This window comes from Somniosus microcephalus, chromosome 12 (assembly GCF_052327205.1).
Source record: "Somniosus microcephalus isolate GS21.2 chromosome 12, FLI_Smic_1.0, whole genome shotgun sequence".
Classification (NCBI taxonomy): domain Eukaryota; kingdom Metazoa; phylum Chordata; class Chondrichthyes; order Squaliformes; family Somniosidae; genus Somniosus; species Somniosus microcephalus.
This window is the reverse complement of record NC_140998.1, coordinates 71,073,475-71,099,980: the sequence shown is the minus strand read 5'-3', so window position 1 is coordinate 71,099,980 and position 26,506 is coordinate 71,073,475. Positions and strand designations below refer to the sequence as shown.

The 26,506-nt window shown below is 42.3% G+C and overlaps 1 protein-coding gene across 2 annotated transcripts in view; it reads right to left on the bottom strand.

The window, feature by feature from the left end:
• Positions 1-26,506, bottom strand: part of kif26ab (kinesin family member 26Ab) — a 246,052-nt gene that overhangs the window by 39,000 nt on the left and 180,546 nt on the right. For both annotated transcript variants that reach the window (XM_086003101.1, XM_086003100.1), the window contains exons 6-11: positions 12,724-12,933; positions 12,491-12,584; positions 3,494-3,756; positions 3,034-3,217; positions 2,616-2,775; positions 85-247 (exon numbers count right to left, since the gene is read on the bottom strand). In XM_086003101.1, coding sequence (XP_085859227.1) covers positions 85-247; positions 2,616-2,775; positions 3,034-3,217; positions 3,494-3,756; positions 12,491-12,584; positions 12,724-12,933 — 1,074 coding nt within the window. The remainder of the gene's footprint in view (positions 1-84; positions 248-2,615; positions 2,776-3,033; positions 3,218-3,493; positions 3,757-12,490; positions 12,585-12,723; positions 12,934-26,506) is intronic.

Sequence of the window (26,506 nt, the reverse complement as noted above, 5' to 3'; positions counted from 1 at the left end):
TTACCGCAACAGGGTTATAAATGCTTTCTAGGCCCACATTAGAAACTAACATCATTTGATCTTCTACATGGAGCAGATACTGACCTTGGACTTTTTCTTTCTCATACGATGAATTCGTGCGGCAAGCTGAATGCTTGTAAGGGTTTCTGCATAGTTGGCAGGAGAGTCAGAAATATGGGTGATCATGGTTGTTCTACAGTTTATATTCCCCAGCGATTCTCTCAACAGCATAGTAAGCTTGCTATCTCTATATTGTACAACAGAACAAAAACACTCAGGTACAAAGAAAGTGATGGATTAAGCATTTTAAGTTGAGTGGCTATTTTATACATCCACTGAAGCAGAATTTTCACATTATGTGTTCTTTTCAAAATATAATCAGTTTTAATGTGGCATTTCATTTTAGGCACAGAAGAACAGAATCAGCTACATATAATTCTGTTCTTCAAAATCATTAAAGCAACTTATTTTATAATGAAAGCTCTCCAGGCATGAACATTAGCTTAAAGTTTTTTTAAATGTGGATAATATGTCCTTGCCTGCAGAATACATTATGTGGCTTCGAAAAAATGTAAACACAGTCAATGTTACAGCGGATAATTACAAAACTTGAATTTAGCATAATTACAAAACCTTTCTTAAGAAGATAAACAGATGCTTTTATTTTTGCCACAAATGTAATGAAAATGTTCACTCATTGGCCTCGATTCTCTGTTTGTGGCTATTGGCATTGAACACAGAAAAATCAAGCAAAATGTCAACTGATTTGCATCCAAATATGAAAAGCTATCTTTCCTTCAACAACTCCTCAATAATGTTTACATTAAATTAAAATGTTGGACAGACACAGTAATACCATTTTGTTCCCATGCTATTTTTATTCAAGAGCATGTGCTCATGTTGGCTTTTTCGGTCAAATTATCGACAGAAAGAATTTCAACCCCTAGATTCCTACACTGATATTGAAAATAATTGTGTCAAACATTAGGCCCAATCTTGTTGGGAGTGGGGCATCTTGCAGCATAGGCTGCTAATTAGATTTTTTCCCTGCACCCTTCAGCTCACAATTCTTTTGCACCATGACTTGCTGGAAGTGCGAGCTGTTAACAGCGCAGCGAGGGCAATGGGGCAGCTGGGACCTCAGTGAATGGCTGGTTCAGGAGATGCACTGTTGGCCCAATGAGATTTAAGAATTGAGAAAGAAATAGAGGAACAACAGAGAAGGAGGGCGAATTAGGGTGGGTGAATTAGAGTCAAAGTAAAAAGAGGGAAAAAAAGATTGTGTTAAGATAGAAAAAGAAAAGAGACAGAAAGCAAAAGTAAGGAAAACATTTTAAAGTTTAAATTTGAAATGTTTTAAATTTCTAAGAAAAGTTTGCTACAAGTAGGAATGAGATTGAACAGTTTAAATGATTCCCTTTTTGGGTCAGAGAAGTTGATTGGCTTTGCATTAACAATTATTACATTGTTAAAAGAGTCCTTAGGCCTCAACTTTCTGCAGCAAGTTAATGGTCAATTAATGTGCAAATCCAGCAAGTTCTTAAAAATAACAGGGAAGTCAAGGGTGAGATGCCGTTTCTGTGAGGCAAACAGCGGGAGTGGCGTAAATCAACCAGCAAGTTGCGGAGATTCGTTACTCACATCGTATCTCTTAATTAATAACGGCGTGCTTCATTAACATGCCGTTATTTTTCCGGCAAGATTCAGCCTAATGTGCCCCCTTGTGAGATCTGCTAATGGAGCACAGTCCAAGGATCAATCTTAGTACCTCTGTGGTCCACAGCAAGAGTTGTACTAAACAGCTAATTGTTAAAAGTCTAAATCTTCTCATCTTACAATCTGCTGATGAATAAATGGATTTATTTAAAATGAACGGCTCTGACTTCTGGCTAGTTTACAACCTTACTGTTATGGTAAAAAGAGAGAAAGTGCTGAGATGTGCCATGCCCTGACCTCTGCCTCTGACCCTGCCAAAGTTTGCGGGGTCAGGGAGAGGTCGCACAATTTGAATGGCAATGGCTGCTGAGGTCCAGTCTGGAATGCCACCAACTCCACTGAAGATGTCGGAAAATCGACTGTAAGTGTACAGGGCAGAGCTGTAGAGCAGGGCACATTTTTGCTGCTCCTGTGAACCCCTGAAACTCATTTAAAAAAGACACCAGTTGTTTGCCGGCACACCTGACCAAGCATAGCAATGCCAACCATACGCTAAGTCCCTAAGTAGGCCCAGGGCACAGGAACTCTGATGTCCAGAGTCCCCAGTCTCCCGCCCATACTCTGATGACCTTGTAAGAGGTTCCACCTCACAAGGCAATCCAGGAAACTTGGGTGTAAGGTTGGGACATGGTTTAACTGGCCCTGGCCCTGGTCTAGTTTCTAGCCATTCTGACAGAAGCCCACCAGAAGAGCTACAGATTTTAAGCCCGAATATTTTTCTAATTAAGAAAGGATCGCTAGGTCCAAAAATGCTAGGCCCTTTTGAATTTCGAAATTTATAATTTTTTTTTTTAAAGTCAGGGTAACTTCTTATTTCTTCATAGCTGAAAATCTCTGCAGCAAAATGCTTTACTCAGAGTTCACACTTAATTCTTTAATTCTTCATGCACGTTACTTACTTGTATGGAACATGTTTAGCACCATTGACTAATGCCAAAATGACATTGCCTAGAGCTGAAAGTGACAGACAGAGGCCACCACCACCATCCCGGCTCTTGCTTAAAACCTTTTCACAGCTCCCCAAATCAACCAGGTGCAAACGACTACGCCCTCCTGACACTGCAAAAATATAGCAAGATTTTACAAACCCAATTAGAGATTCTGAATTTATTCAACTAACAGACATAATGAATGCAACAATGCCAGTGCCAATATGAAATATTAATGACAGGCAAAAATGTGAAGTTTTCTGAGAAGTCAGGTAGTAACCGTCACTTATTAGTAGTAAATTTATTAATGTACCGTTATCTGTGGCATCCATATTAGCAGAATACATTCATTTTACAAATTAGAATTTGGCATTTAGAGTGAACGTACTTCCCCCTTTGCCGCTCTTTTCCATTCGATATTGGTAAATGTGAAGGGTAAAGAGCATATGGGAGTTTCTTCTCTCCTCCTCATCGCAATCTGGCCTACTGGTCCTTCTGGAGGCTATTGCTGCATCAAGGAAGTAGGCGGCTTTCTCTGCCGTGGGGGCTCTCAGCTCACTTTGATTCTGTAGCTGAATGTGAAGAGAAAAATATTACTAATTGGAAGGGGGGTTGCATTTCTGCTCAACAGATTAGCTCTCCGGGGCAATTAGTAACAAAATATGTATACCAAGGGAGCAAAGATGGAAAAAAAAATAAAGCCAAAAGAGCGATAGTGACATTTTAAACATCTCTAGAAGGTTTCAAACATCCTTCAATACACAATGGAAAAGCCATGAGTTTAGAAACAATATCAAAATACTTGAAAATAGTATAACTATATAGTATATATACTATAATAAAAATACCTGAGTTCCACAGATTGGATCCTCTCTGAGGTAGACACCAGGAGATTGGCCATCCTGGAGGCTACCAGTGGCCACTTCAGATAACAAATCCCTAAGGTTTTCATCCTTGCCCCAGATCTCCACAGCAGATACCCTGACTGAGAATCGAGTGCCAGTTTTCTCCTTGCGTTCATTTATTAGTTTAAAAAGCCAGGATATTGCACAGGGAATAACACCAAGATTTTGCATTGAATTATCCTTCCCAAGCATAGTGTATGTTTTTCCTGGAATTGAAATGTAAATTTGAATGTTAGGCTGTTTTAGTTTCTTTAGTGGTTTAGATAAAGACAGATTAGACACATTTAGACTTTAGTATTCTTTCTTTCTCTAATGCCACATTTTGAGGGCTGGGCCTCATTACCATGCCACCAGTGGGCTGTTAGCACCAAACAGGCACCTGCAGCTCACCATCTTCTAGATGGCACAACGTCAGGCATCCCGGAGACCAAGCTGGCCGGCAGCAAGGTAGATCCATGGGGGTGTGTGGGCTGATCGCGGACAGTGGGGAGCCCAGAGTGGCGGTAGCCTACACGATTCACGTGGAGCCCAGAGAAGCACTCCTGTTCCTCCTGTCCCCAGAAAATTAATTTTAAACTTACCGTGTTTGGTCCTCATCGGCTGTACTACCGGGTAAAACTCGGGCATGCACAGCACACGCTCCTCCCAGCAGTCTCCCACAAATATTGTATGTCAGACGACCCCTATATGCATCCTAAAAGGGCCTACCACCTAAAACAGGCTGACGCTGCAGCCACCCATGGGTACAACACTTTCAGGATGGTGTCGGCCAGATTGGAAGCAGTATGCTTTTTCCCATGATTTCCGTGGTGGTACCATCAGTTTTCTGAACAGCATAGTCAATGAAAATCTTACCCAGTGTCTCAATTATCAGTGTCCAATCTCTATAGCAGCGATACAGGGACCTTGCGCTGTTTGCCCATTCATTTAACCGTGCCTGAATGCTTGGCTACAGATTTGATTTAACAAGTGTCATAAGGTCAAACACACTGCTCTTAATTCCTGTATATTAATGTGCCTCTGTGATTGTTGGCAAGATCATGTGTTCTATGCCCATCTGTTCTCCAAGTGTGCTCCCTAGCGACAAAAGGAAGTTGCCCATTATGTTTGGAGGGAGGAGGCTATGGGATGCTTGTCAAAACACTGACTCAGCTACTCTGCTGTGAGACTTTCAGCAAAAGAGACTTCACTAATACTATGTAGGGCAGCATTTTGGAGACCACTGGCCAAGAGATACAGTTCTGAGTCTGTTATGAGAAATCTGAGTTTGATACAGATAACTCCGTCAACCCTAACGCCCAGAGATAAGGATTGATGCTTTTTTATAAGCCAGCCTAAAGGACACCAGTTCTTTTTGACTGTTCTGGGAATATGGCAGAGATATGAAACCTAGTACAGTACTGGAATCTGGGACCCTACCAACAATGACATTTTGAGTATGTTCCAGTTGGTATGTCTCCAGATTTGCTAGAAGTCTCATTTAATGGAACTATTTGCAGGAGAACCCCTCGACTCTTTTCTCAGAGCGTGCTCTCAGGAGCTGGTCAATATGAGTAGAGCTGGAGCACTTTTAGGTGCAAGTTTTCAGTTGCCACTGGCAGATCTTTGGTAAGTGCTCAGACACCTGAGGCGGTCCGAAGGTAGAACCGTAAACTGCTAGATGGTACCCGAGCAATTTTATATGACACTCTTAGATGTCTACATGAAAATAAATATCAGCAACAATAACTTGTATTTATATAGCGCCTTTAACAAAGGAATACGTCCCAAGGCGCTTCACGGGAGTGTAATAAGATCAAAACTGACACCGAGCCAAAGCAAATATTAGGACAGGTGACTAAAAGCTTGGTCAAGGAGGTAGGTTTTAAGGAGGGTCTTAAAGGAAGAAAGAGAGGGGAGAGGGACGGAGAGGTTTAGGGAGGGAATTCCAGAGATTAGAGCCTGAACGGCAATGGCATGGCTGCCAATGGTAGGACGAAGTGGGTGGTAGATGCACGAGAATCCAGAGGTTGGCTCTCTCCCCAAAAGGGGCATGGGGATTTCTGTCACTACCCCAGAGGTTAATATCACCCCCCCCCCCTCCTGGTGGTCCTTGAAGACTGCAGAAACAGCAGCAGAAGTCAGTCCAACGAGGCAGTTTGCCAGGCCAAACCTGCCGTAATAAGGAGCAGCTGGGGGCAGTGGGAGGATAATCCAGGTTGGAGCAAGGAGGCAGTGGTAAGTCTCACCAATCCAATTTCCTACTGTTTTTAAATCGCTATTCTGCCCAACTTGGGGGTGGGATAGTGGAGGAAAATCCAGACATCAAAGAGAAAGCATATGTTTGCAATTAAAATAGGGGCTCAGCTTGTTTTACTTAAGTTCGGTATGCTTGGATGTTCTGTTTTTTAGTTGGGATTGAAATCTTCATGATTTTAACCTGTTGAGTACTACATCAAAGAGTTCCTTGCCATCAAACAACAACTGAATATCCAGAAGTTGGGAGAGCTGTCCCACAGACTAGTCAAGCAACAGCCTGACATAGTCATACTCACAGAATCATACCTTTCAGCCAATGTCCCAAACTCCTCCATCACCATCCCTGGGTATGTCCTGTTCCACCAGCAGGACAGACCCACCAGAGGTGGCGGCACAGTGGTATACAGTCTTCTTCTTCTTCTTAGGCAGTCCCTCGGAACCAAGGATGACTTGCAAAAAAAAAGTATACAGTGGGGAGGGAGTGGCCCTGGGAGTCCTCAACATTGGCTCCGGACCCCATGAAATCGCATAGTTTCAGATCAAGCATGGGCAAGGAAACCTCCTGTTGATTACCACCTACTGCCCTCCCTCAGCTGATGAATCAGTACTTCTCCATGTTGAGCACCACTTGGAAGAAGCACGGAGGGTAGCAAGGGCACAGAATGTACTCTGGGTGGGGTCTTCAATGTCCATCACAAAGAGTGGCTCGGTAGCAACACTACTGACCGAGCTGGCCAAGTCTTGAAGGACATAACTGCCAGTCTAGACCTGCGACAGGTGGTGAGAGAACCAACACGAGGGAAAAACCTACTTGAACTCGTCCTCACCAACCCACCTGTCTCAGATGCATCTGTCCATTACAGTATTGGTAGCAGTGACCACCGCACAGTCATTGTGGAGACGAAGCCCCGTCTTCACACTGAGGACACCCTCCATCGTGTTGTGTGGCACTACCACCGTGCTAAATGGGACAGATTCAGAACAGATCCAGCAGCTCAAAACCAGGCATACATGAGGCGCTGTAGGCCATCATCAGCAGCAGAATTGCATTCTACCACAATGTGTAACCTCATGGCCCGGCATATCCTCACTCTACCATTATCATCAAGCCAGGGGACCAACCCTGGTTCAATAAGGAGTGTAGAAGAGCATGCCAGGAGCAGCACCAGGCGTACCTAAAAATGCAGTGCCAACCTGGGGAAGCTGCAACACAGGACTACATGCATGTTAAACAGTGAAAACAGCATGCTATAGACAGAGCTAAGCGATTCCACAATCAACGGATCAGATCAAAGCTCTGCAGTCCTGACACATCCAATCGTGAATGGTGGTGGACCATTAAACAACTAACAGGAGGAGGCTCCATGAATATCCCGATCCTCAATGATGGTGGAGCCCAGCACATGAGTGCAAAAGACAAAGCTGAAGCGTTTGCAACCATCTTCAGCCAGAAGTGCCGATTGGATGTTCCATATCAGCCTGAGGTCCCCACCAGCACAGAAGCCAGTCTTCAGCCAATTCAATTCACTCCACGTGATATCAAGAAATGGCTGAGCACACTGGATACAGCAAAGGCTTTGGGCCCCGATAACATCCCGGCTGTCGTGCTGAAGACTTGTGCTCCAGAAATAGCCACGCCTCTAGCCAAGCTGTTCCAGTACAGCTACAACACTGGCATTTATCCGACAATGTGGAAAACTGCCCAGGTATGTCCTGTACACAAAAAGCAGGACAAATCCAATCCGACCAATTACCACCCCATCGGTCTACTCTCAATCATCAGCAAACTGATGGAAGATGTTGTCAACAGTGCTATCAAGCAGCACTTACTCACCAATACCTACTCACTGATGCCCAGTTTGGGTTCTGCCAAGACCATTCAGCTACAGACCTCATTACAGCCAAATATGGACAAAAGAGCTGAATTCCACAGGTGAGGTGAGAGTGACTGCCCTTGACATCAAGGCAGCATTTGACTGAGTGTGACATCAAGGAGCCCTAGTAAAACTGAAGTCAATGGGAATCGGGGGGAAAACTCTCCATTGGCTGGAGTCATACCTAACACAAAGGAAGATGGTTGTGGTGGTTGGAGGTCAATCATCACAGTCCCAGGACATCGCTGCAGGAGTTCCTCAGGGCAGTGTCCTAGGCCCAATCATTTTCAGCTGCTTCATCAATGACCTTCCCTTCATCATAAGGTCAGAAGTGGGGATGTTCGCTGATGACTGCACAGTGTTCAGTGCCATTCGCAACTCCTCAGATAATGAAGCAGTCCCTGCCCGCATGCAGCATGACCTGGACGACATTCAGGCTTGGGCTGATAAGTGACAGGTAACATTCGCGCCACACAATGACTATCTCCAACAAGCGAGAGTCTAAACACCACCCCTTGACATTCAATGGCATTACCATTGCCGAATCCCCCACCATCAATATCCTGGGGGTCACCATTGACCAGAAACTTAACTGGACCAGCCACATAAATACTGTAGCAACAAGAGCAGGTCAGAGGCTGGGTATTCTGCAGCGAGTGTCTCACTTCCTGACTCCCCAAAGCCTTTCCACCATCTACAAGACACAAGTCAGGCGTGTGATGGAATACTTTCCACTTGCCTGGACGAGTGCAGCTCCAACAACACTCAAGAAGCTAGACACCATCCAAGACAAAGCAACCTACTTGGTTGGCACCCCATCCATCATATTAAACATTCATCCCCTCCACCACTGGTGCACCGTGGCTGCAGTGTGTACCATCTACAAGATGCACTGCAGCAACTCGCCAAGGCTTCTTTGGCAGCACCTCCCAAACCCGCGACCTCTTCCACCTAAAAGGACAAGGGCAGCAGGCGCATGGGAACACCACCATCTCCATTTCACTCCATGTCACACACCATCCTGACTTGGAAGTATATCGCCGTTCCTTCATCGTTGCTGGGTACAAATCCTGGAACTCCCTCCTTAATAGCACTGTGGGAGTACCTTCACCACACGGACTGCAGCGGTTCAAGGTGGCGGCTCACCACCACCTTCTCAAGGGCAACTAGGGATGGACAATAAATGCTGGCATTGCCAGTGACGCCCACATCCCAGGAACGAATATAAAAAGGAAGTCAGAAATAACTGTAGAGCATTCATAAATAGTCTCGCTCACATATCTCATATACACCAGGTTTTTCAGACTGTCTGTAACTCCAGTCTGGCTTACTGCATATTGTTCTCAATGGGTGGCATGGCTGGATTCTTAGTTTGGATTTGGCAGCAGATTACTCATTCTGCTGTTGGGGGTTAGTGAACAGAGACTGAAACTGATGCCATGGTACCCTGTTCAGCTTGTCCATCCCAGATGAGACTGAGGAGGGATTGGCAGGTTTCCTAACAATCTTATAATATTCTACAGTAGCAAGCTCATATATGTGTGATCTCTGCAGTCAGCTAATCATGGAATCTTCCATCAAGAGGAACTTGGCTAGCCATTTTGGCATTAAGGAGGCTTTTCTTGAACAATGGGCAGCTAACATAATTTTGGCATCCAATGCTGAAACCGTCTCTTCTCCTTGAGTAGATATTCTAATCAAAACCCCATCTTCCTCAGAGTTTGTTGCAGAGTTCACAAAGCTCCCTGAAGGTACTTGATGGATGTTATTAATGAGGGATGGAACAATGGACTGGGGCTATGCACCATTGCAAAAGAAGGTAGCCTGCGTGTATCCTGTAGTCAGGATAGTGTTAATAAGTTGGTCTGCAGGATATTTGGTGACTTGTGTAAGAGTGTTGAGCTCTGGTACCTTTAATACAGGTTCTGCAGATTCATGAAATAATCACTGCCACTGCCCCTAAAACTGCTCATGTCCACTGCAGTAGTGGTTGTCAAATTCCTTGCTGTTTCAGGGAATTTGGAAATACAGCAACAACAACTTGCATTAATATAGCACCTTTAACATAGTAAAATGTCCCAAGGCGCTTCACAGGAGCATTATCAAACAAAATTTGACACCGAGCCACATAAGGAGATATTAGGACAGGTGAGGTAGGTTTTAAGGAGTGTCTTAAAGGAGGAGAGAGAAGCAGAGAGGTGAAGGGGTTTAGGGAGGGGATTCCAGAGCTGAGGGCCTAGACAACTGAAGGTTCAATGCTTCAGTTAAAAAAAAGGCAAGTCAATACTTTCCAAAGATAAAACAAGAAATCCAACTAGTATGTGGAACTCAGCACAAGACATGGCACATTTATCTATGTCCTGGGGTCAATTCCACATCCATTTTCTAAACAAAATGTAAATGATTTTTCCAGAGTTTCTGCAGCTCTTCCACTGAAATTGCGGCAAACAACTGGGAGACCCCAACAGAAATCCCCTCCCCCGAGGTACCTGAAACGGGAATGTGTATCATCCCAGGAGCTGGCATCATGTCCCTTAATGAGCAGACAAATGCACGAAAAAAACTGTTGTTGACAAGTTAAATCAACCTGAATAAAATACTGACACGCTCTTAAATGTCCACTTGATTATAACTTTTCAGATGGTCAAAAATGGACACAATCAGGCTCACTTTGCTGGGGAGGCTGCAACTGGTGTGTGTGAATGGGCCAATCCTCATGTATGAAACACACACAGCCATTGGTCACACTACCAGGAACTTCAGGAAAAGGCAGTTCTAGTGCAGGCTTTAAAGGTCCATGTCCAATGACGTAATTTGGACCCTGATCTGAATTTAATTAAGAATCGCACTAAACCAACATTTAAATGTTAATGAGGTCCCGCCTGTCTGTGGCAGGCAGCCTCGAAGCTCCCGAAAATCTGGGTCTCCAAATGGTGGCCAGCACGAATGCATTGGGAACACATTATCTTGCGCCCGACCACCCTTTTAACCCCCCGTCTACACCGTTCCTGCTGGGTGGACAGGGTTAGAATCAGGACTATGGTATATGGAAAATAACAAATTAAAAATATTTTTATGTATCATATTTTCATATTTAAAAATTTTAACTTGAAAGCTCAGATTTAGATTATGTATGTTGAATTATTAATTTCGAAATAATTTGAATTTCTAGTATGTAACAAAATATAATTTCAGAATATATGAGCCACAAATTGAGTATCAAGCAATTACACCAACAACTTGCATTTATATAGCACTTTTAACACAGTAAAAACATACATGTGGAAGCTGACCCAATGTTGCCGAGGGGCAGCATGCAGATGAGGAAGAGGAGGAGGCTAAAGATAGATCCTTGAGGGAGTCCATAGGTAATGGTGCAGGGGTGGAAAAAGAAGCCATTGCTCGGTCTATGATCGGACAGGTAAAAGTGAAATCAAGAAAAGACAGCTAGGTAAAGGTGTTGGTGGAGGATGATGTGGTCGACCATGTCAAAGGCTGCAGAGAAGTCGAGGAGGAGGAGGAGGAATAATGCACTATGGTCACAGTCACAGAAGATGTCATTTGTAACTTTGATTAGGGCCATTTCAGTGCTGTGACGGGTTCAGAAACCTGTTTGGAGAAATTCAAGCATGGAGTTGCAGGAACGGTGGACATGGATTTGGTAGGTGTCAAGGGAAGGTCACTGATGGGGCTGTGAAAGGGAGTGAGGGTGTTGTTTTTTGAGGAGAGATGATGATGACAGTGTTGAAAGGGAAGGGGACAGTGCCTGAGGAGAGAGAACCATTTACAATGTCACCTAGCATGGGGGCCAGGACGGCAGGTTGGGTGGTCAGGAGTTTAGTGGAAATAGGGTCAAGGGAGCAGGATGTGAGTCTCATGGACAAGGTGAGCTTGGAGAGGGCATGAGGGGAGATAAGAGAGAAACTGGAGAAAGGTGCCGGTTCAAGTCTAGGGCATTGGCAGCCTGGGGGAGATTTGCAGAAGGGGGGAATCAGCAGAGGCAGCTGAACAGATGGTCTCAATCTAGGTGTCAGAGAAGTCCATGAGCTCGTCACAATTGTTGGAATGTGGAGGAGGTAGGGAAGAGGGGTATAAGGAGACAGTTGGTTGTGGAGAAAAGATGCCAGGGTTATCTTTGCTTTCCAGGATGATTTTGAAGAAGTGGGTAGTTTTTGCAGCAGAGAGTGAGGCCTGATAGTACTTGATGTGGTCTAGGCAGATCTGGTGACGGATCTATTGTGCACCAGATATGCTTATGTTTGTGCCTTTTGGGGCCTATAACAAGGGGAACAACCAGGATGAAGGATACTAAAGGTTTTACTGAGGCTGAGGGCTTCAAATATGGAGGTGAAGGAGTGGTTGAGAAAATTGACAGCGGCAGAAGTATTGCTAAGAATGGAGAGCCAAAGACTTGGAAGTTGGGAGTTTGAAAGTGCGGTTGTAAGTAGCTTGGGACAAGAGTTTTTTTCCAGGGGCGGACGCAAAAGAAGTGGGGTTAGAAGGGGATAGGGGTATGTGGGTGGTAAACAATACAAGGAAGTAATTTTAGTAGCCAAAAGGAAAGCCTTTATTAATATATTTATTATAATGCAGTACCGGGCAAAAATGGAAAATCTAATTTCGACTGCTGTACTTTAAAGCTTATTACTGTCTTTCTTATTAACATTTCAAGAAATAATTTAGGAACAGAATTCAGTAAGTCTACAAAGTCAATTGAAAGGGAAATTCTAATCTAGTCACTTGCTATCAGGTTTATTGTTGCAGAAGCTGACAGCATGTAATTACCAGTCTGACATTGTAATTAACAGTAACAAATTTGGGAGCTCACCAAGCTTGACATGACCAAAGCAAAATATGCAGCCATCTGCGCCATTCACGACAGACTGAATGACTTCTGCCACTGTTCCTGAGCAGACCTCAGCCTAGGAATGTGAAGACAAATAAATAAAACACATCAGCTGATCGCTGTGTACGTTTAAATGGAAGTAGAAATTAATTTAACACCAATACAAGCTGATAAATAGGAATTAATTTAACTATTCATGTCTTCCTTCTACTCACTTGTGAGGCATCTTGGGTAAAAACTGCATCAAATGCAAACATTTTTGGAGCAGCAACAGCTGTTCGTCTGTGGGTAGAATTTAAATGCCCGCTCACTGAGGGGTCGTAAAGGGTTATTTGTTTTTTGCGAGAGTCGACTTTCAGGAAAGACATCGACTCTGATGTATCATTTGCTCCTTGGGAAGGACAAATCCGTACCATTACCTTCACCTGAAAGGAAACAACAATAATCACTTTAGTTCACGAGATCAGCTTTGGACAACAAATTTGCTTTGCTGATCTCTTTACAGACAGATCAAGAAATACAAATAGTCCAACGGTTCAACGCCGTTATCCTACAAGATCAGAATTAGAAAACATGAAATCTAGATAATGGACTAGCGTGCGGATAGCTTGCCACGCATCACTGGGGTATTGGTTTTAAATCCCAAATACATGGGAAGGCAATTTCAACTACCTCATGTGCAACAAGTGCTTTATACTTCATGTCATGAAAACATGATACACAGTTGGATAAGTGTGCTTAGTTACTAATTATGTCCTATTTGCACTCTTCACAGAGCATGAAGAATAAAGACAGTGATCGTCCAGCACAGTTGAACAGTATTCACTCGAACACCAAGCATCATAAGTAGTTCATGAATCATTCAGTAGCCCAGATACACTCACTATGCAGTGATGTAGCTGAAACATCACAAATTGGGGGCACAGGTGATGAAGGGGACACAGTCGAGGTGGTTGCTAAGGGGACAGTACATGAAGAGTGAAGTAGCATATGCTAAATGCCCCTTTTGAGTTGCCTCAGAATACACATTTCCAGTGTGCCTGTTTTTCAATAGTGGATGTTAGAACCTCTGCACAATGTTGAGAAGGCACTTGTATCCATACCCACTGCACTCCAGTCTGACATTAAGAAGGAGCAACACTAGTAGCACTTGCAATCATGACTGCTTATGCAGGCCATAGTCACGGAAGTAGGACCATCTCTCATAAATGCTATCACTGCTGCTCTGGATGCTTTGACGTCCAAACTCCAAGAAGCTACCAAGGCTGACACTCTCAGACAGTGCATACAATTAGCAGGGTAGGATTGAAAGACCTCATCCACATGCATCATACAATACTCGAACTGATCACTGGACCTCATATGGAGATGGCCTCTGTCAGTGGCATGTGTGCAAAAGCACAGGAACAGTTGAGTGACAATAATGACAGCAGTAGTTTTGACCCAGCATGTAACCTTCTTACAGCACAGTGAGCACTTAGCATCCTGCAACTGTTGCAGCATAGATATAAAAATCCCAGGCAGCCCACCATTCAATCACCATGGCAATAGAACATTAGGCCCTCAGCCAGGGGAGCACTAAAGAGCAGGGCACATGGACACGCAGTACATAGAAGTTAACATATCACCAGGGTACTTTTAAAAAAACTCAGAAAAACAATTGAAAATGCATAAGAACATAAGAAATAGGAGCAGGAGTAGGCTATACGGCCCCTCGAGCCTGCTCCACCATTCAATAAGGTCATGGCTGATCTTCTCCCTCACCTCTACCATCACGCACTATCCCCATATCCTTTGAATCACTTAGTATCCAAAAATCTATCGATCTCGGTCTTGAATATACTCAGCGACTGAGCATCCACAGCCCTCTGGGGTAGAGAATTCCAAAGATTCACAACCCTTTGAGTGAAGAAATTTCTCCTCATCTCAGTCCTAAATGGCCAACCTCTTATCCTGAGACTGTGACCCCCTAGTTCTAGACCCCCCAGCCAGGGGGAACATCCTCCCAGCATCTACCCTGTCAAGCCCCTTAAGAATTTTATATGTTTCAATGAGATCACCTCTCATTCTTCTAAAGTCTAGGGAATATAGGCCGAGTGTACTCAATATCTCCTCATAAGTCAATCCCCTCATCCCAGGAATCAATCAAGTGAACCTTCGTTGCACTCCCTCTAAGGCAAGTATATCCTTCCTTAAGTAAGGAGACCAAAACTGTACACAGTACTCCAGGTGTGGTCTAACCAATGCCGTATATACTTGCAGTAAGACTTCTTTACTCTTATACTCCAATCTCTTTATAATAAAGGCTAACATACCATTTGCTTTCCTAAATGCTTGTTATAACTGCATATTACACCACAAGCATTGAAACGCCACATGCAGTCAGTCACTAAAATAAATTCTGTCACTTGTAATGCATCTTGCAGTCTGGTCATTAGAGTATAGAAAAGTACTAATAATTTTTCCAAAGGTAGGCACAACAAAACAGGTAAACTAATAGCAGTTGCCTGATCCTATTTTACATATTTACAAAATTATAGTTGATAATTACAGAACTCACTGGAAGCTCTGACCAATGAGTATGTCCCACACCTGTTCCCTAACTGCAGTGGTTCATCTTGATCTTCCATAGCTTGCTACTTCTCCTCATTGAAGTCCATGGCAATATTGTGCAGCATGTAGCATACTGATAGAATATAGCTCAATGAAGGTGGTCAACATTGCAACGGCTTCCCCCAACCACTTTAAGCATCTGAACTGTTGTTTTAGCATCTCAGATGTTTGCTCAGTGATAATTCTGGTTCACATAGTTGCACCTGATCTTTGCTGGTGTACAGCAGTTGTGAAGATGTGTCATCAGCCATGGTGGCACAATATATCCCATCTCTTCAAGGAGCTAACTTTCCTCCTCCTTCAAAGATCCTCTGCCATGTTTAATTGCCTCAGTCATAATGAAGCAGCAAGGGTACGCCCCAGGAAGAGTGCGTCATTTTCTGGCAGGGGCAACGTACCATTTGGATGTAGATGGAATAATACCCGTTCCTATTTAGGTAATTACCAGAATTGTTGGTCGGCTCATCAATGGCCATGTGCATACAATCAATGATACTCTGTAGCTTTGGGGTCTGAGTAATTTGTTAAATCTCCCTCTGTGGCTGCCTGTGGCTACTGCTGGGTGTGTTGCAAAACAAATTTTAATTAGTCTCCTAAATTAAACAGTGGAAGATAAAGCAATAGACTCTGCTGGGTGCTTCGAAGGAGCCTATAGCGTAAGACTGGATGACAGTGGTGACCTTCTCTGTCAATGGTAGTGTAGTGCAGATGGTTAACTTCCCCCAAGGTCTTTGTGGGCCGGATTGCACATCTCAGTCATATCAATGCTGCCGGCTTTGAGCCTCATTATGCACTGCTCCCCCATCATGTTCAGGTAGCTGACTGTGTGGGGCAGTGTGTTCCCTGAATCAGCTAGCTTCCTATGTCCTCTGCACTCCCTGGCTGCCTTCTCCTCCTGCTGCGGTAAAATATACCTAATAATGGTTACTGTAGCAATGCTCTGTAGTTGAAAATTCCTCTGTCTTATTCAGTTCTGTGCTGTGGTGATACTTCAAACTTTTGCTTTTAGTTCAGCTGTTTAATGCCAGGTCTGATCCAGAGTTAAGGATTCGCTTTTCGTTTTAAGTTTCCCTCACTCCACCCCACATAGTTATTCATGATTGACATTTAAAAAGGCTATTATCTTTCAATTTTATTTTGCTAATGGGGATTCAAGCTCATACATTCTATTGGCACCCCAGATTTAAGGGAATGCAGCCCTGTTGGAAATATAGCCCCTCAGAAAAAATGTTAAGCTGGTATGACACCTGCCTACCCCAGTGGTTGGTAACAATAATTTAATCGGTAAATACAGGGTAGACATAAACCCAAGAAATCCTGCCCAATATTCTCCTATGAAAACCCTCCCAGTATTATTCTTCCCCTGGGCCTATAATGTAAAAAATGACGTATAATCTCATGGGCTACCCTGACTAAATATATTCAAACTAAATAAAGTTTAATTCCCGATAGTTCTTATCTAACGTATCCACCCCCTCTACCTCTTACAATTCAGTCACCTCCACTGTTAACTTATTCACCACCTCTGATATATTCACCCCTATTATAGATGCACTTAAGGGGAGGTTAGATGAGCATATGAGGGAGAAGGGAATAGAGGAGTTATGCTGATATAGTTAGATGAGGAAAGACGGGAGGAGGCGCGAGTGGAGCATAAACGCCGGCATGGACTGGTTGGGCTGAATGGCCTGTTTCTGTGCCGTATATCCTATGTAATCACCTCTGATATATTCATCCGCATCCTTGGTTACTATTTATTTATAAACTCATAGCAACAGTGAATTGCCAGAATGTCTTTAAATCGGCTCGAGCGGAGCATAAACGCAGGCATGGACTTGTTGGACCGAATAGCCTGTTTCTGTGCTGTATAGTCTATGTAAGCACAAGTACAGGTGGTATTTTAATACCAACTTTATTTTTAACAATCATTTACAGAAGAAAGGAAACTTGGCAGATCTCTGAAGCTAGTCTTGAGTGATTTTACTTTCACCATTTTCACACAGATGGAAACGATCATCTCTGTATATCCCCCCTTCCCATGGAGAAAACAGACCTGCAATAAATTCCTGAAAAGCTACAATTAATACGTAAACAAAGAGCAGATGAAGAATGTCAATAGCACCGAGTGTCTTGTGCATTCCACGCTTTCAACACTACCTGCACTCAGCATCTGTGGCTTATCCCAATCAAAGCTTTCCACTTTTAGTATTGACACCAATGTAAAAAGGCAGTCCTAGAAACTAAGCAAACGTTAAAATAAATGAAACAGCTGCTGTGAATGAGTAAGAGCCTTGCAAGTGGCAGATTCAAGGCTATCTCTACTCATAAAAACTGAATGAGGCCAGTCTTGTTTTTCACGGTATTCTGCAGAAGCTCGCAGTTGTTCCAATCTCAATGGAAATATTAGTCTAGAAACTGAAATGCAATGTTCCTATACAATTCCAATTTATCCAATTAAATCTATTTTAATTACAGTTTTCAATTTATTTCGCTGATGTATTATGGTATAGTCTTAGTTAAGTGAGCAAGCTAGTGATGCCCTACACTAAGGATTTTCTTTCCTCTAGCTTCTGGTACATTTCTGATGTAGCCACTACAAACAACTCAACATTGACTGTTAGAAACTGATAAGGAATTCAATCTTGCACACTAAAGATCAACATATTGAAACCATAATTATTATGCCTCCCACATGCAGCTTGATAACAACCACTGACCACTCTGATAATAGGTTCATACTGTCCAGTACCCATAAGGATTAAATTCTTGTATATTCTGCAGTCAGACAATAAGCTTGCTACACAGCTACTCTCAGACCTTCAGACTGGGACTTTTTAACAAGAAAAGTATTGTATTTAATTAACCTTAAATGAATACTGCCGTGAATCCCACTGATGAAATCCAGCATTATTGCACCACAGTGTAAATCACTATTATATAGGTCTCAGTTCAGACTGCACTTAATTGGAACTGAGAGAAGTGTATGACTTTACAAATTAATTTGGTCTTCCAGCTCATTCGCGCATTTACACATTCATTGTTTGTGTACGCAGCAACTTTCAGGGCAAGATAATAATTTTACCATGATACACAGCACTAAAAGAGTTTAGCAATGGCATAGAAGATTAATCTCTACTTAATTTGCAATTTTTTGCAGTAGCATTGGGCTTACCGATCGGCCACTGTGGAGAGAATATAGATTATTAATTTACAGTGAAATAAATTGTGGGACAATAATCGCTGTCATAACCATTTTACTGTTGCAGTGTATTCAGTATTGAATGACACCACAGTGAACCATTTGTGGTCTGTGTCTGTGCTACCACTGTTCTCCTATTTGCTAATAGTATAAATCTGTACCGATCTTTTGCTAGATTTCTTTCCTATTGGGCAGTCTCTAAATGTCCAACTCCACTTTTTTGCTCCTAAGTAGTTGTTTGTGAGCTTCCTCAATGGCTCAGAGATAAACCCCAAGAACATTTTAAAAAACAGTTGTGCGAAATCTCAAGACAGTGTAGTGGAATGGCACCACAATTGTGCCCTAGAATGAGAGAGAGAAAGTCAGCCAGGTCTTCTGTTCCTGATCGCCACCACAGTGACCCCTACTGAAAGTGCACTTGTGTGGACACAAGGTAAGGGGAAGATCGGGCTCAGCTGTGAAGTCCTCCACAGTCGCTACTCACTGCCAAGTCTAACATATGAATAATGGCCACTGGGGTGAGGTATGACAGTGCAATTGGCACCCATGGAACCGTCCAAGGAGATTAAAGACCAAGTAAGGAGTCAATGACAGGGGGGGAAAAAATCAGGGGACGGTATTGAAGAAAAAATAGCTATTTGCCTTTTCATTTTATTTCATTTGAATCCTGCTCTTTTCACTTTCTTTGTGATATTTATGATTTTTAATGTTTTATTTTACTTGTGTACCAATATGAATCATCCAAGTGGGAACATTCCAGAGAAAAGGACAGAAATTTGCTGCCAGCTAAGGAGTCTTGGTTAATAACTCCCACCTATTCTTTTTACTGATGACTATGTCATTATAACAGTCAAGAAAGCTTTATCTGTAACATTAGTCTGGTACAAAAAATAAGGAAATCAAGGGGAAAAGGGTGCGTTGAATAAATTCAGAAGGTAAATCATGGCTTCGGATAGAAAATAGAATGCAACATTTAGAGAGACAAAGAAAAAGGAAGAAAAAGCATTTTGTTTTTTGACACAAAAAATGTGCACTCTTTTATTAATTTGTTGAATATAACTATTATATCATTTAAAATATATATATTTTTTAAAGGTAAAGAGCTTTCTCCAATCCCAATAGTGTATAAGTGCTCCATATGGTGATCACTGAGCCAAGCAGATCCAGGAAAGTCCTAGTTTTATATCTCTGGACTGTGTTGAGTGTACTGAGCTCAGCATCCTAAGGGAGAAAACAAATCAGCCATGGCTGATCCTGATCACTATCCAAAGAACCCTGCTGAATGTGCACATGTGGACATCAGGCGAGGATAGCATCAGGATTGTTGTGATGTCTTCACATTTGAACAGCAGACCAGCACTCAAGAGTGCTTGTTCACTCCTAAAGAGTAGTCATGTAGTGAGGCAGCAGAGGGCTGCTGTCACCTGCGGAACCACAATCTAGTGTGCTTCACTTACTTCAGGAGAGAAGGTACAAAGGGAGAAAAATCAGAGGGAAAATTGGAAGAGGAAAAAAAATGGCTTCCTTATGATGGAAAACTTCAGTGGAAGCTGAGCACAAGCATTCTCTAACACTGTAGGGGCAATCTTCAACTTCTGCCTGAAACAGGTGTATGAAGTTGGCCGAGCAGCGTCAGGAGGCCCCAGTCATTTTGGGTCAGACCTCATTTGAATCTCACCAGCAAGCTGCGGATACCAGCTGGGTATCCCACCGCAGAACATCGGTTGTGGGAGGGCAGAAAGTCAAGCAGCTCCCACACTGAGCCAGCTGGCAGGTCAGGTCTGAGAGGAGAGGGGGAGACGATCTCGGAGGAGGGATCGAACATGAGCCAGCAGCCAGAATTATTTTTGTGGAACCAGGAGGAGGGCCCCTGCTCCTTCTGGCATCACAAAAATTCTCCCCCCAAATTTTTTGGGGCCATTTCTTGAAAGGCCACCAATGGTCCCTTTAAGGAACACTGGGTAGACACCGCTCGATACCTGGTATAAATGGTCAGCGTGTGTGTGGCATATACAGTTGCCAACCCTCCAGGATGGTCCTAGAATCTCCAGGAATTAAAGATTAATCTCCTGAACACTGCTGTGAGCAACCCTGGAGAAACATCATAGGGGCATTAAAAAAATTGTATGTTTTTTTTCATTTTCTTTGAACATTTTCATCTATTAATTATAAAAATATTGGAGATGGGGAATAAAGGCTGTTTGACTGACAGTCCAAATCATTCAAACGGGTAATGAAGAGTCTGTTCACTTTCCAATTGTGGTGAGAAGGCGGTGCGCCGCGAGGATAGACATGTCGGGTGACCAATGAGGGGGAGTGTGGGGGCGGGCAGGTTGGAGGCGCGAAGTCATGTGATGAAACTGCCAGCAATACGTCAGAGTTGGCAACCCTAGCTCTGCCCATGTGGACCGGAAAATTGCAAACAAAGTCTTACAAGCGGCATAGGACTCCAATTTGCATATTTAAGCAACCTCCTGCTGGAAACAGGCGGGCGTGCTGCTTGTTCGCTTGCACGCCCACCTGATAATTGCATCAGGCAGGCCTTGGGCATCAATGGAGTGGCCAAGATGCCCCCAGCATCCATTGGCAGCCGCCCATTTTACAGGTGAGAAATGGGCATCGGGAGTTGAAAATCACTCCCAGTGATTTTATCACAGCCAGAAAGCACTACTGAAAATGGAACAAGTGTAGCTCCTGTGCTTGCTGTGTATTATATTAGCTACTAGATTCCTCCCTTAGGTTTTGTGACAATTATAATTATAATACTTTAGCTAAAGTTTAATTCCCAATGAAGTAAAACAATTCTCTCAGACCAGAAAATGCCACATTCAAACCTGAGTTAGAATATCTTTCTTAAGGCTAAAGGGATCAAGGGATATGGGGAGAAGGCAGGGACAGGGTACTGAATTTGGATGATCAGCCATGATCTCATTAAATGGCAGAGCAGGCTCGAGGGGCCGAATGGCCTACTCCTGCTCCTATCTTCTATGTTTCTATGTTAGCTGATCTTTGCCAGGGCAGCAGTTAGTACTGTATGTTACAATCGGCCTCTGCAGTCCTGTGCTAGGGAGAGGAGAAAAGTTTCCAATCTGGAAATTGCTCAATGTGGACGTTTGGTGAAAACAGAGTCAGGTACAGCTGTACAATAGCAAAATACTGCGGATGCTGGAAATCTGAAATAACAACAGAAAACGCTGGAAAAACTCAGCAGGCCAGGCAAACATTACAATTGTACCATTACTCCAATTAAAAAGGTGGGTGCCTTTGACTAATTGACATTGATTTTATTTATAATCCAAGCAATCAATCAATGACAAACATCAAAGCCACAATAACATCCCCAATAACATCCCAAGAATATGTGCAGCTTGAGTACTGATGATGTAACTATTCTACTGTAAAATGCAGCACTACAAGAACTCACACACAAAACCACAGCGTTAGTATGGATTTTACTCCAAAAACTGTTTAACTTTAACTCTGTTTCTCTCTCCACGGATGCTGTCTGGCCTGCTGAGTTTTTCCAGCATTTTCTGTTGTTATTTCAGGTACAGCTGTGATGCCTTTGAAGATCAAAGAACCTTCTGACATTCATTAGACAGGTTCACACACAAAGAATAGCATTTTGGATGAGGTACTGGTTAGTGGCCTGACTCTATAGAGATACCTCCGGCTTCAAGAGAGGGGAGAAAAATTGGAAAATATTAAAAACTCTATTATCAGAGCTTTCTCAGCCTCTCTCCTGTTGTTTCATCTCTTGAGTTCTTCCATTTTGTCATTATTTATTTATTGACCTTCTTCAGCTTCTCTATATTTCTCTACTCTCTGTTCCTCATCACATGATCATTATTTGTGGGGAATGCATTGGAATAGGTCTTCCCATTGCCCTAGCTCTGCAGGTCTGTCAAACTTCCCTCGAAATTCTGTGCAAAGTAGATCCTGCTGCCCAGCTCCACTGTGAGCCATATGTTCATGTGAGACTTCCCTCTCTAGCCACTCAGAATAACTGGTTTCATTACTGATTCAAAATTTGTATCAGAAGCATCAAATTACTTTCTAGTCTGCTGATATGTAAAACGCTTCAACTGCCAGAACTATTTCGCTCATGTAGCAGTAGAGAGGCAGAAACTGGTTCAGAAAGATACCACCCCTCTGGTGATAGGATTAAGACTTTCACTTTAGATGTAATCAGGACAGACAGGAAAAACGGGGCGTGAGAGCCAGAGAGTCACAGTAAGAGAAATAAATGGAAGGCCCTCATTGTGTTTCCTTTGAGTTAAAAAGGCAGGTAAACTATAAACTTCAGCAGAGTTTTAGTATCTGAATGAGAAGAACGTAATCACTGCAGACCAATTACAAAGAACTAAAACTGTGATGGCATAATAACAAGGCCCAAGGACAAAATAGAATGCATGGTATTGATACACAACATAATAGACTTTTAAGATGTTAACTTGTTGATGCTGGTGCTGTTTTCTCCTCTTTTATTTAAATTATTCCTTCAGCTATGGTGAAATCTTGTAAGGTCATCTTTAACCTGTGGAATTATAGTTACGCTAAACCATGATAAAACAAAGTCCTGGCATCAGCACACATAGCATTTTAATTCTGGTATCACTCTGTGTATCTCCTGAGAGGACACTTTATTTCACAGTCTCACACACCCTAGTACGTATATATTTAAAGGCCCCTCACGTTGTTCCGCACTACTCCTTTCAGTTTACAGTAATCTATTTTAATGATCATCTGATGGTTTCTATACAAGCATTGCAGCCTGATAAACATTACGGTGTTGCATGACACAAATATCCCACAGGCCATCTTATTTGTCCTCAAAGAATCGATACTTGAATAACCCAAAATATTGCATCAGAAGTAAAAAAGGCAAATAAGCTGCAAAATTCCAGGAAACATTACAATTGTACCATTACTCCAATTAAAAAGGTGGGTGCCTTTGACTAATTGACATTGATTGATTGCTTGGATTATAAATAAAATCAATGACAAACATCAAAGCCACAATAACATCCCAAGAATATTTGCAGCTTGAGTACTGATGATGTAACTATTCTACTGTAAAATGCAGCACTACAAGAACTCACGCACAAAACCACAGCATTAGTATGGATTTTACTCCAAAAACTGTTCAGCTGAAATGCTACGCCGAAAAGAGCTATATCATCAGCAGTTGACTGGCAACATAGATATCAAAGGGATGAAGTCAACCACTTCTGACATCACCCTACTGTCATCTGTCTATCATTGTGAAATTACAGGTTGAAAGGACAGCCTTCCATGAGCTCTATACTGTTATCAATGATCAAAGCTGTCCCCAGTGTAACTATGATGCAAACAGAGCAGTCCTGTTCCTTATCTCAGTAGTATCCTCAATTAAGGCATATCATAGTGAGTTTAGGTGTGAGTACAAATTAAGTTATAGGTGAGTACATGAATAATTGCACTCTAACTAGAAAGCCCCACACTCCAGTTCTGTTATAATCTAGTTCTATGTGGCAGCATGTTGTTGGTCAAGCTACAGTGTTTAAGTAATAATTTCTTTCATGTGAGCTTAAATCATTAAATTGCATAAGCCTCTTTACTGTTCTCAGATGCACTATTTCTGACACCAACTAGGTTATAAAAAAGCTACTCAATAGCTTGTGTTCTTCTAATGAGAGAGTTTATATATGTCACATTTGCAAGTTTAATAGCTGCAACATCCTTGTCCCTTTGTAGTTCCCTTATAAAGAGGCAGTGGAAGGCTTCTCACTGCACTCAAAAAAGTAAAGGCATCAAACCTTACTGGCATCGACCCTTTTAAGCACATTTTGTGTCAGACTGGAGAGTTTAATTGCCTTTCTTTTTTGCCACATGTCTCACGTAAGAGGTCTCTGTCAGAAAAACTGACAGAAGCTTTGTAATTGTAAAGCACTTACTCGCTGTTCATAGAAGTGGAACACCACTTCAAGACATTTGTTGAGCAGAGAGTTCAGAAAAGTGTTTTGAAAAAAAGGTACTATCTACTGCATTAAAGTAGTCCAACAGAGGCATAATGAGATATACCTCAGCAATGCTACAGTTTCACAAATGCCTGATCTGAAAATATGCACATTAATCTCAGAAATGAATAAAACAGCTCGACCAAATGATAAGTTAGAATTCTTCTTACATGTCTTCCAATAACCTGTCCTTGAATTTATTAACATATTAAGCATAAAGAAAGAATGCAAAAAAAAAAGCACTAGACTGGTTTCACATGGTGACAATTCACCCACATTAGCGGAGGTGTATTGACCCCCTGCTATACATGCAAGGATGATTGCTTGGTCAATCATATTTTGAATTGGTAAGACAACTTATATTCCAATAACTATGCACAAGAAATCATGTCAGCTCTCCTTGTTGTAGATTTGTGCAAAAGTGTTGCTACTGGAAATTTGAAGCTACAAGCTTTCAGCCTGGGTTTCCCTGAAGGTCACTCGGGTGACAGTATAAACATGTGTGGTTGTGTCAGGACTGTGATTTACTGCCATTTAGTTGCAGGTGGTTAACTTTTTCCATCAAAAACAAGTTTGTAATGCTGATGTGTACGTAAAACTTTGTACAGAGGTCTATCTATTTCACAGGGTAAATAAATCACGTCAAGTGGAGAACATTTATATTTTCAGTACTGTAACTGTAGTTGCTCTGAAAGCCTTAGCATGAGACATGAAATACTGTTTAAGAGTAATATTGTTTAAACCCTTGTTTTCAACAAATATATTAATCAATTTAATTAATTCCTTATACTAGCCTCTACATTCATTAATCTCAAGTAAGTTCTTATTTTAATTGCCATAAATCGTGAATCATCCTGTATATTCCCTGAAAAAAACAGCCTGGCTTACCTTTATAATTCGTAAGATTGATGTTAGAGTTTACAATATCATCTGTACCCTGCAATTAGTGTAATGATCTTTAAACTCATTGCTAGTTATCCATTATATTATGTAATTTTAAACTTTGGAAAATATGACATGGATGTAGAACAACATCAGAATTCCTCAATGATATATTGGTGGGTTTCAATTTTTCTCTCGCTCTCTCCTCATATCCCTGAAGCAGATCACTCTTCAAGTTCAGCAATTAAATCACCTAGGCTAGAGTCAGGAACTTCAGGTTAGGGAGGCCCAACAAACTGTTCAAAGTAGTAGGATATAAGTTCATGTCTGTAATCCACACTTGATAAGTTTCTGATTTCAGCCAGGCTGCCCGAGTATTGGTGATATACTTACCCCATAACAAGAAAGCAAAAATAAGAGAGCAAATCAACCCAGGCCATTCTCATCCATCCTTTGGTGCAGTATTAATCACAAGGAGGAGAAGGATAACCACCAGTTTTGAACCAGACAGTGGAATTTCAATGGTAGCCTCCAAATCATCTTGATAATAGAAATCCAGACAACAAAGTGGCTTTTTCAATTGTTGCCTTTCAAATAATACCATCCATATCCATTTCCTGTATTGTGCCTCGGCTGGCCCTGTCTAGAACCCAACCCACGCTATCATTTTGTACAGGGCAACAGGTAGGCAATTTAAGGGGAACCAAGATCAAGTGGAATAAAAGTGAAATTATTCAGGGAAAACTAGACCCTGCTACAGGTCAACCAAAAACAGGCACATTTCAAAGGGAGACAGAGACTATCAGTTCTTCCTCGTGATCAGAAGTCCCAAATCAAAATTAACAAAATCTGTCCCACATATTGGTTGGCAAGTTTGACCAGCAGTTATTTTCTCAAATAACAACAGAAAATGCTGGAAAAACTCAGCAGGCCAGGCAACATCCGTGGAGAGAAAATAGAGTCAACATTTCGGGTCAAAACCCTTTGTCAAGACTAAAGAAGCACAGGAAATGAAATAGATTAAGAGGCCAGGCTGGGAGAGAACAAAAGAGAAGAGACATTAAGAGGTATTCAAAACGAGACGAGATGGTGATAGGACTAGTGGAGACAAAAGACGGCTCTAGATTAGGTGCGAAATGCGCTGGCAGAATGGGAGACAGCTGCCATGTGGGAGAGAGAAAAAAAGAAAGGGGAGGGGGAAAGGCCAAAACAAAGGTGTGGATAAAAAATATAAGTAAAAATGTAATAGGGGCCGAGGTTATGATCTGAAATTGTTGAACTCGATATTGAGTCCGGAAGGCTGTA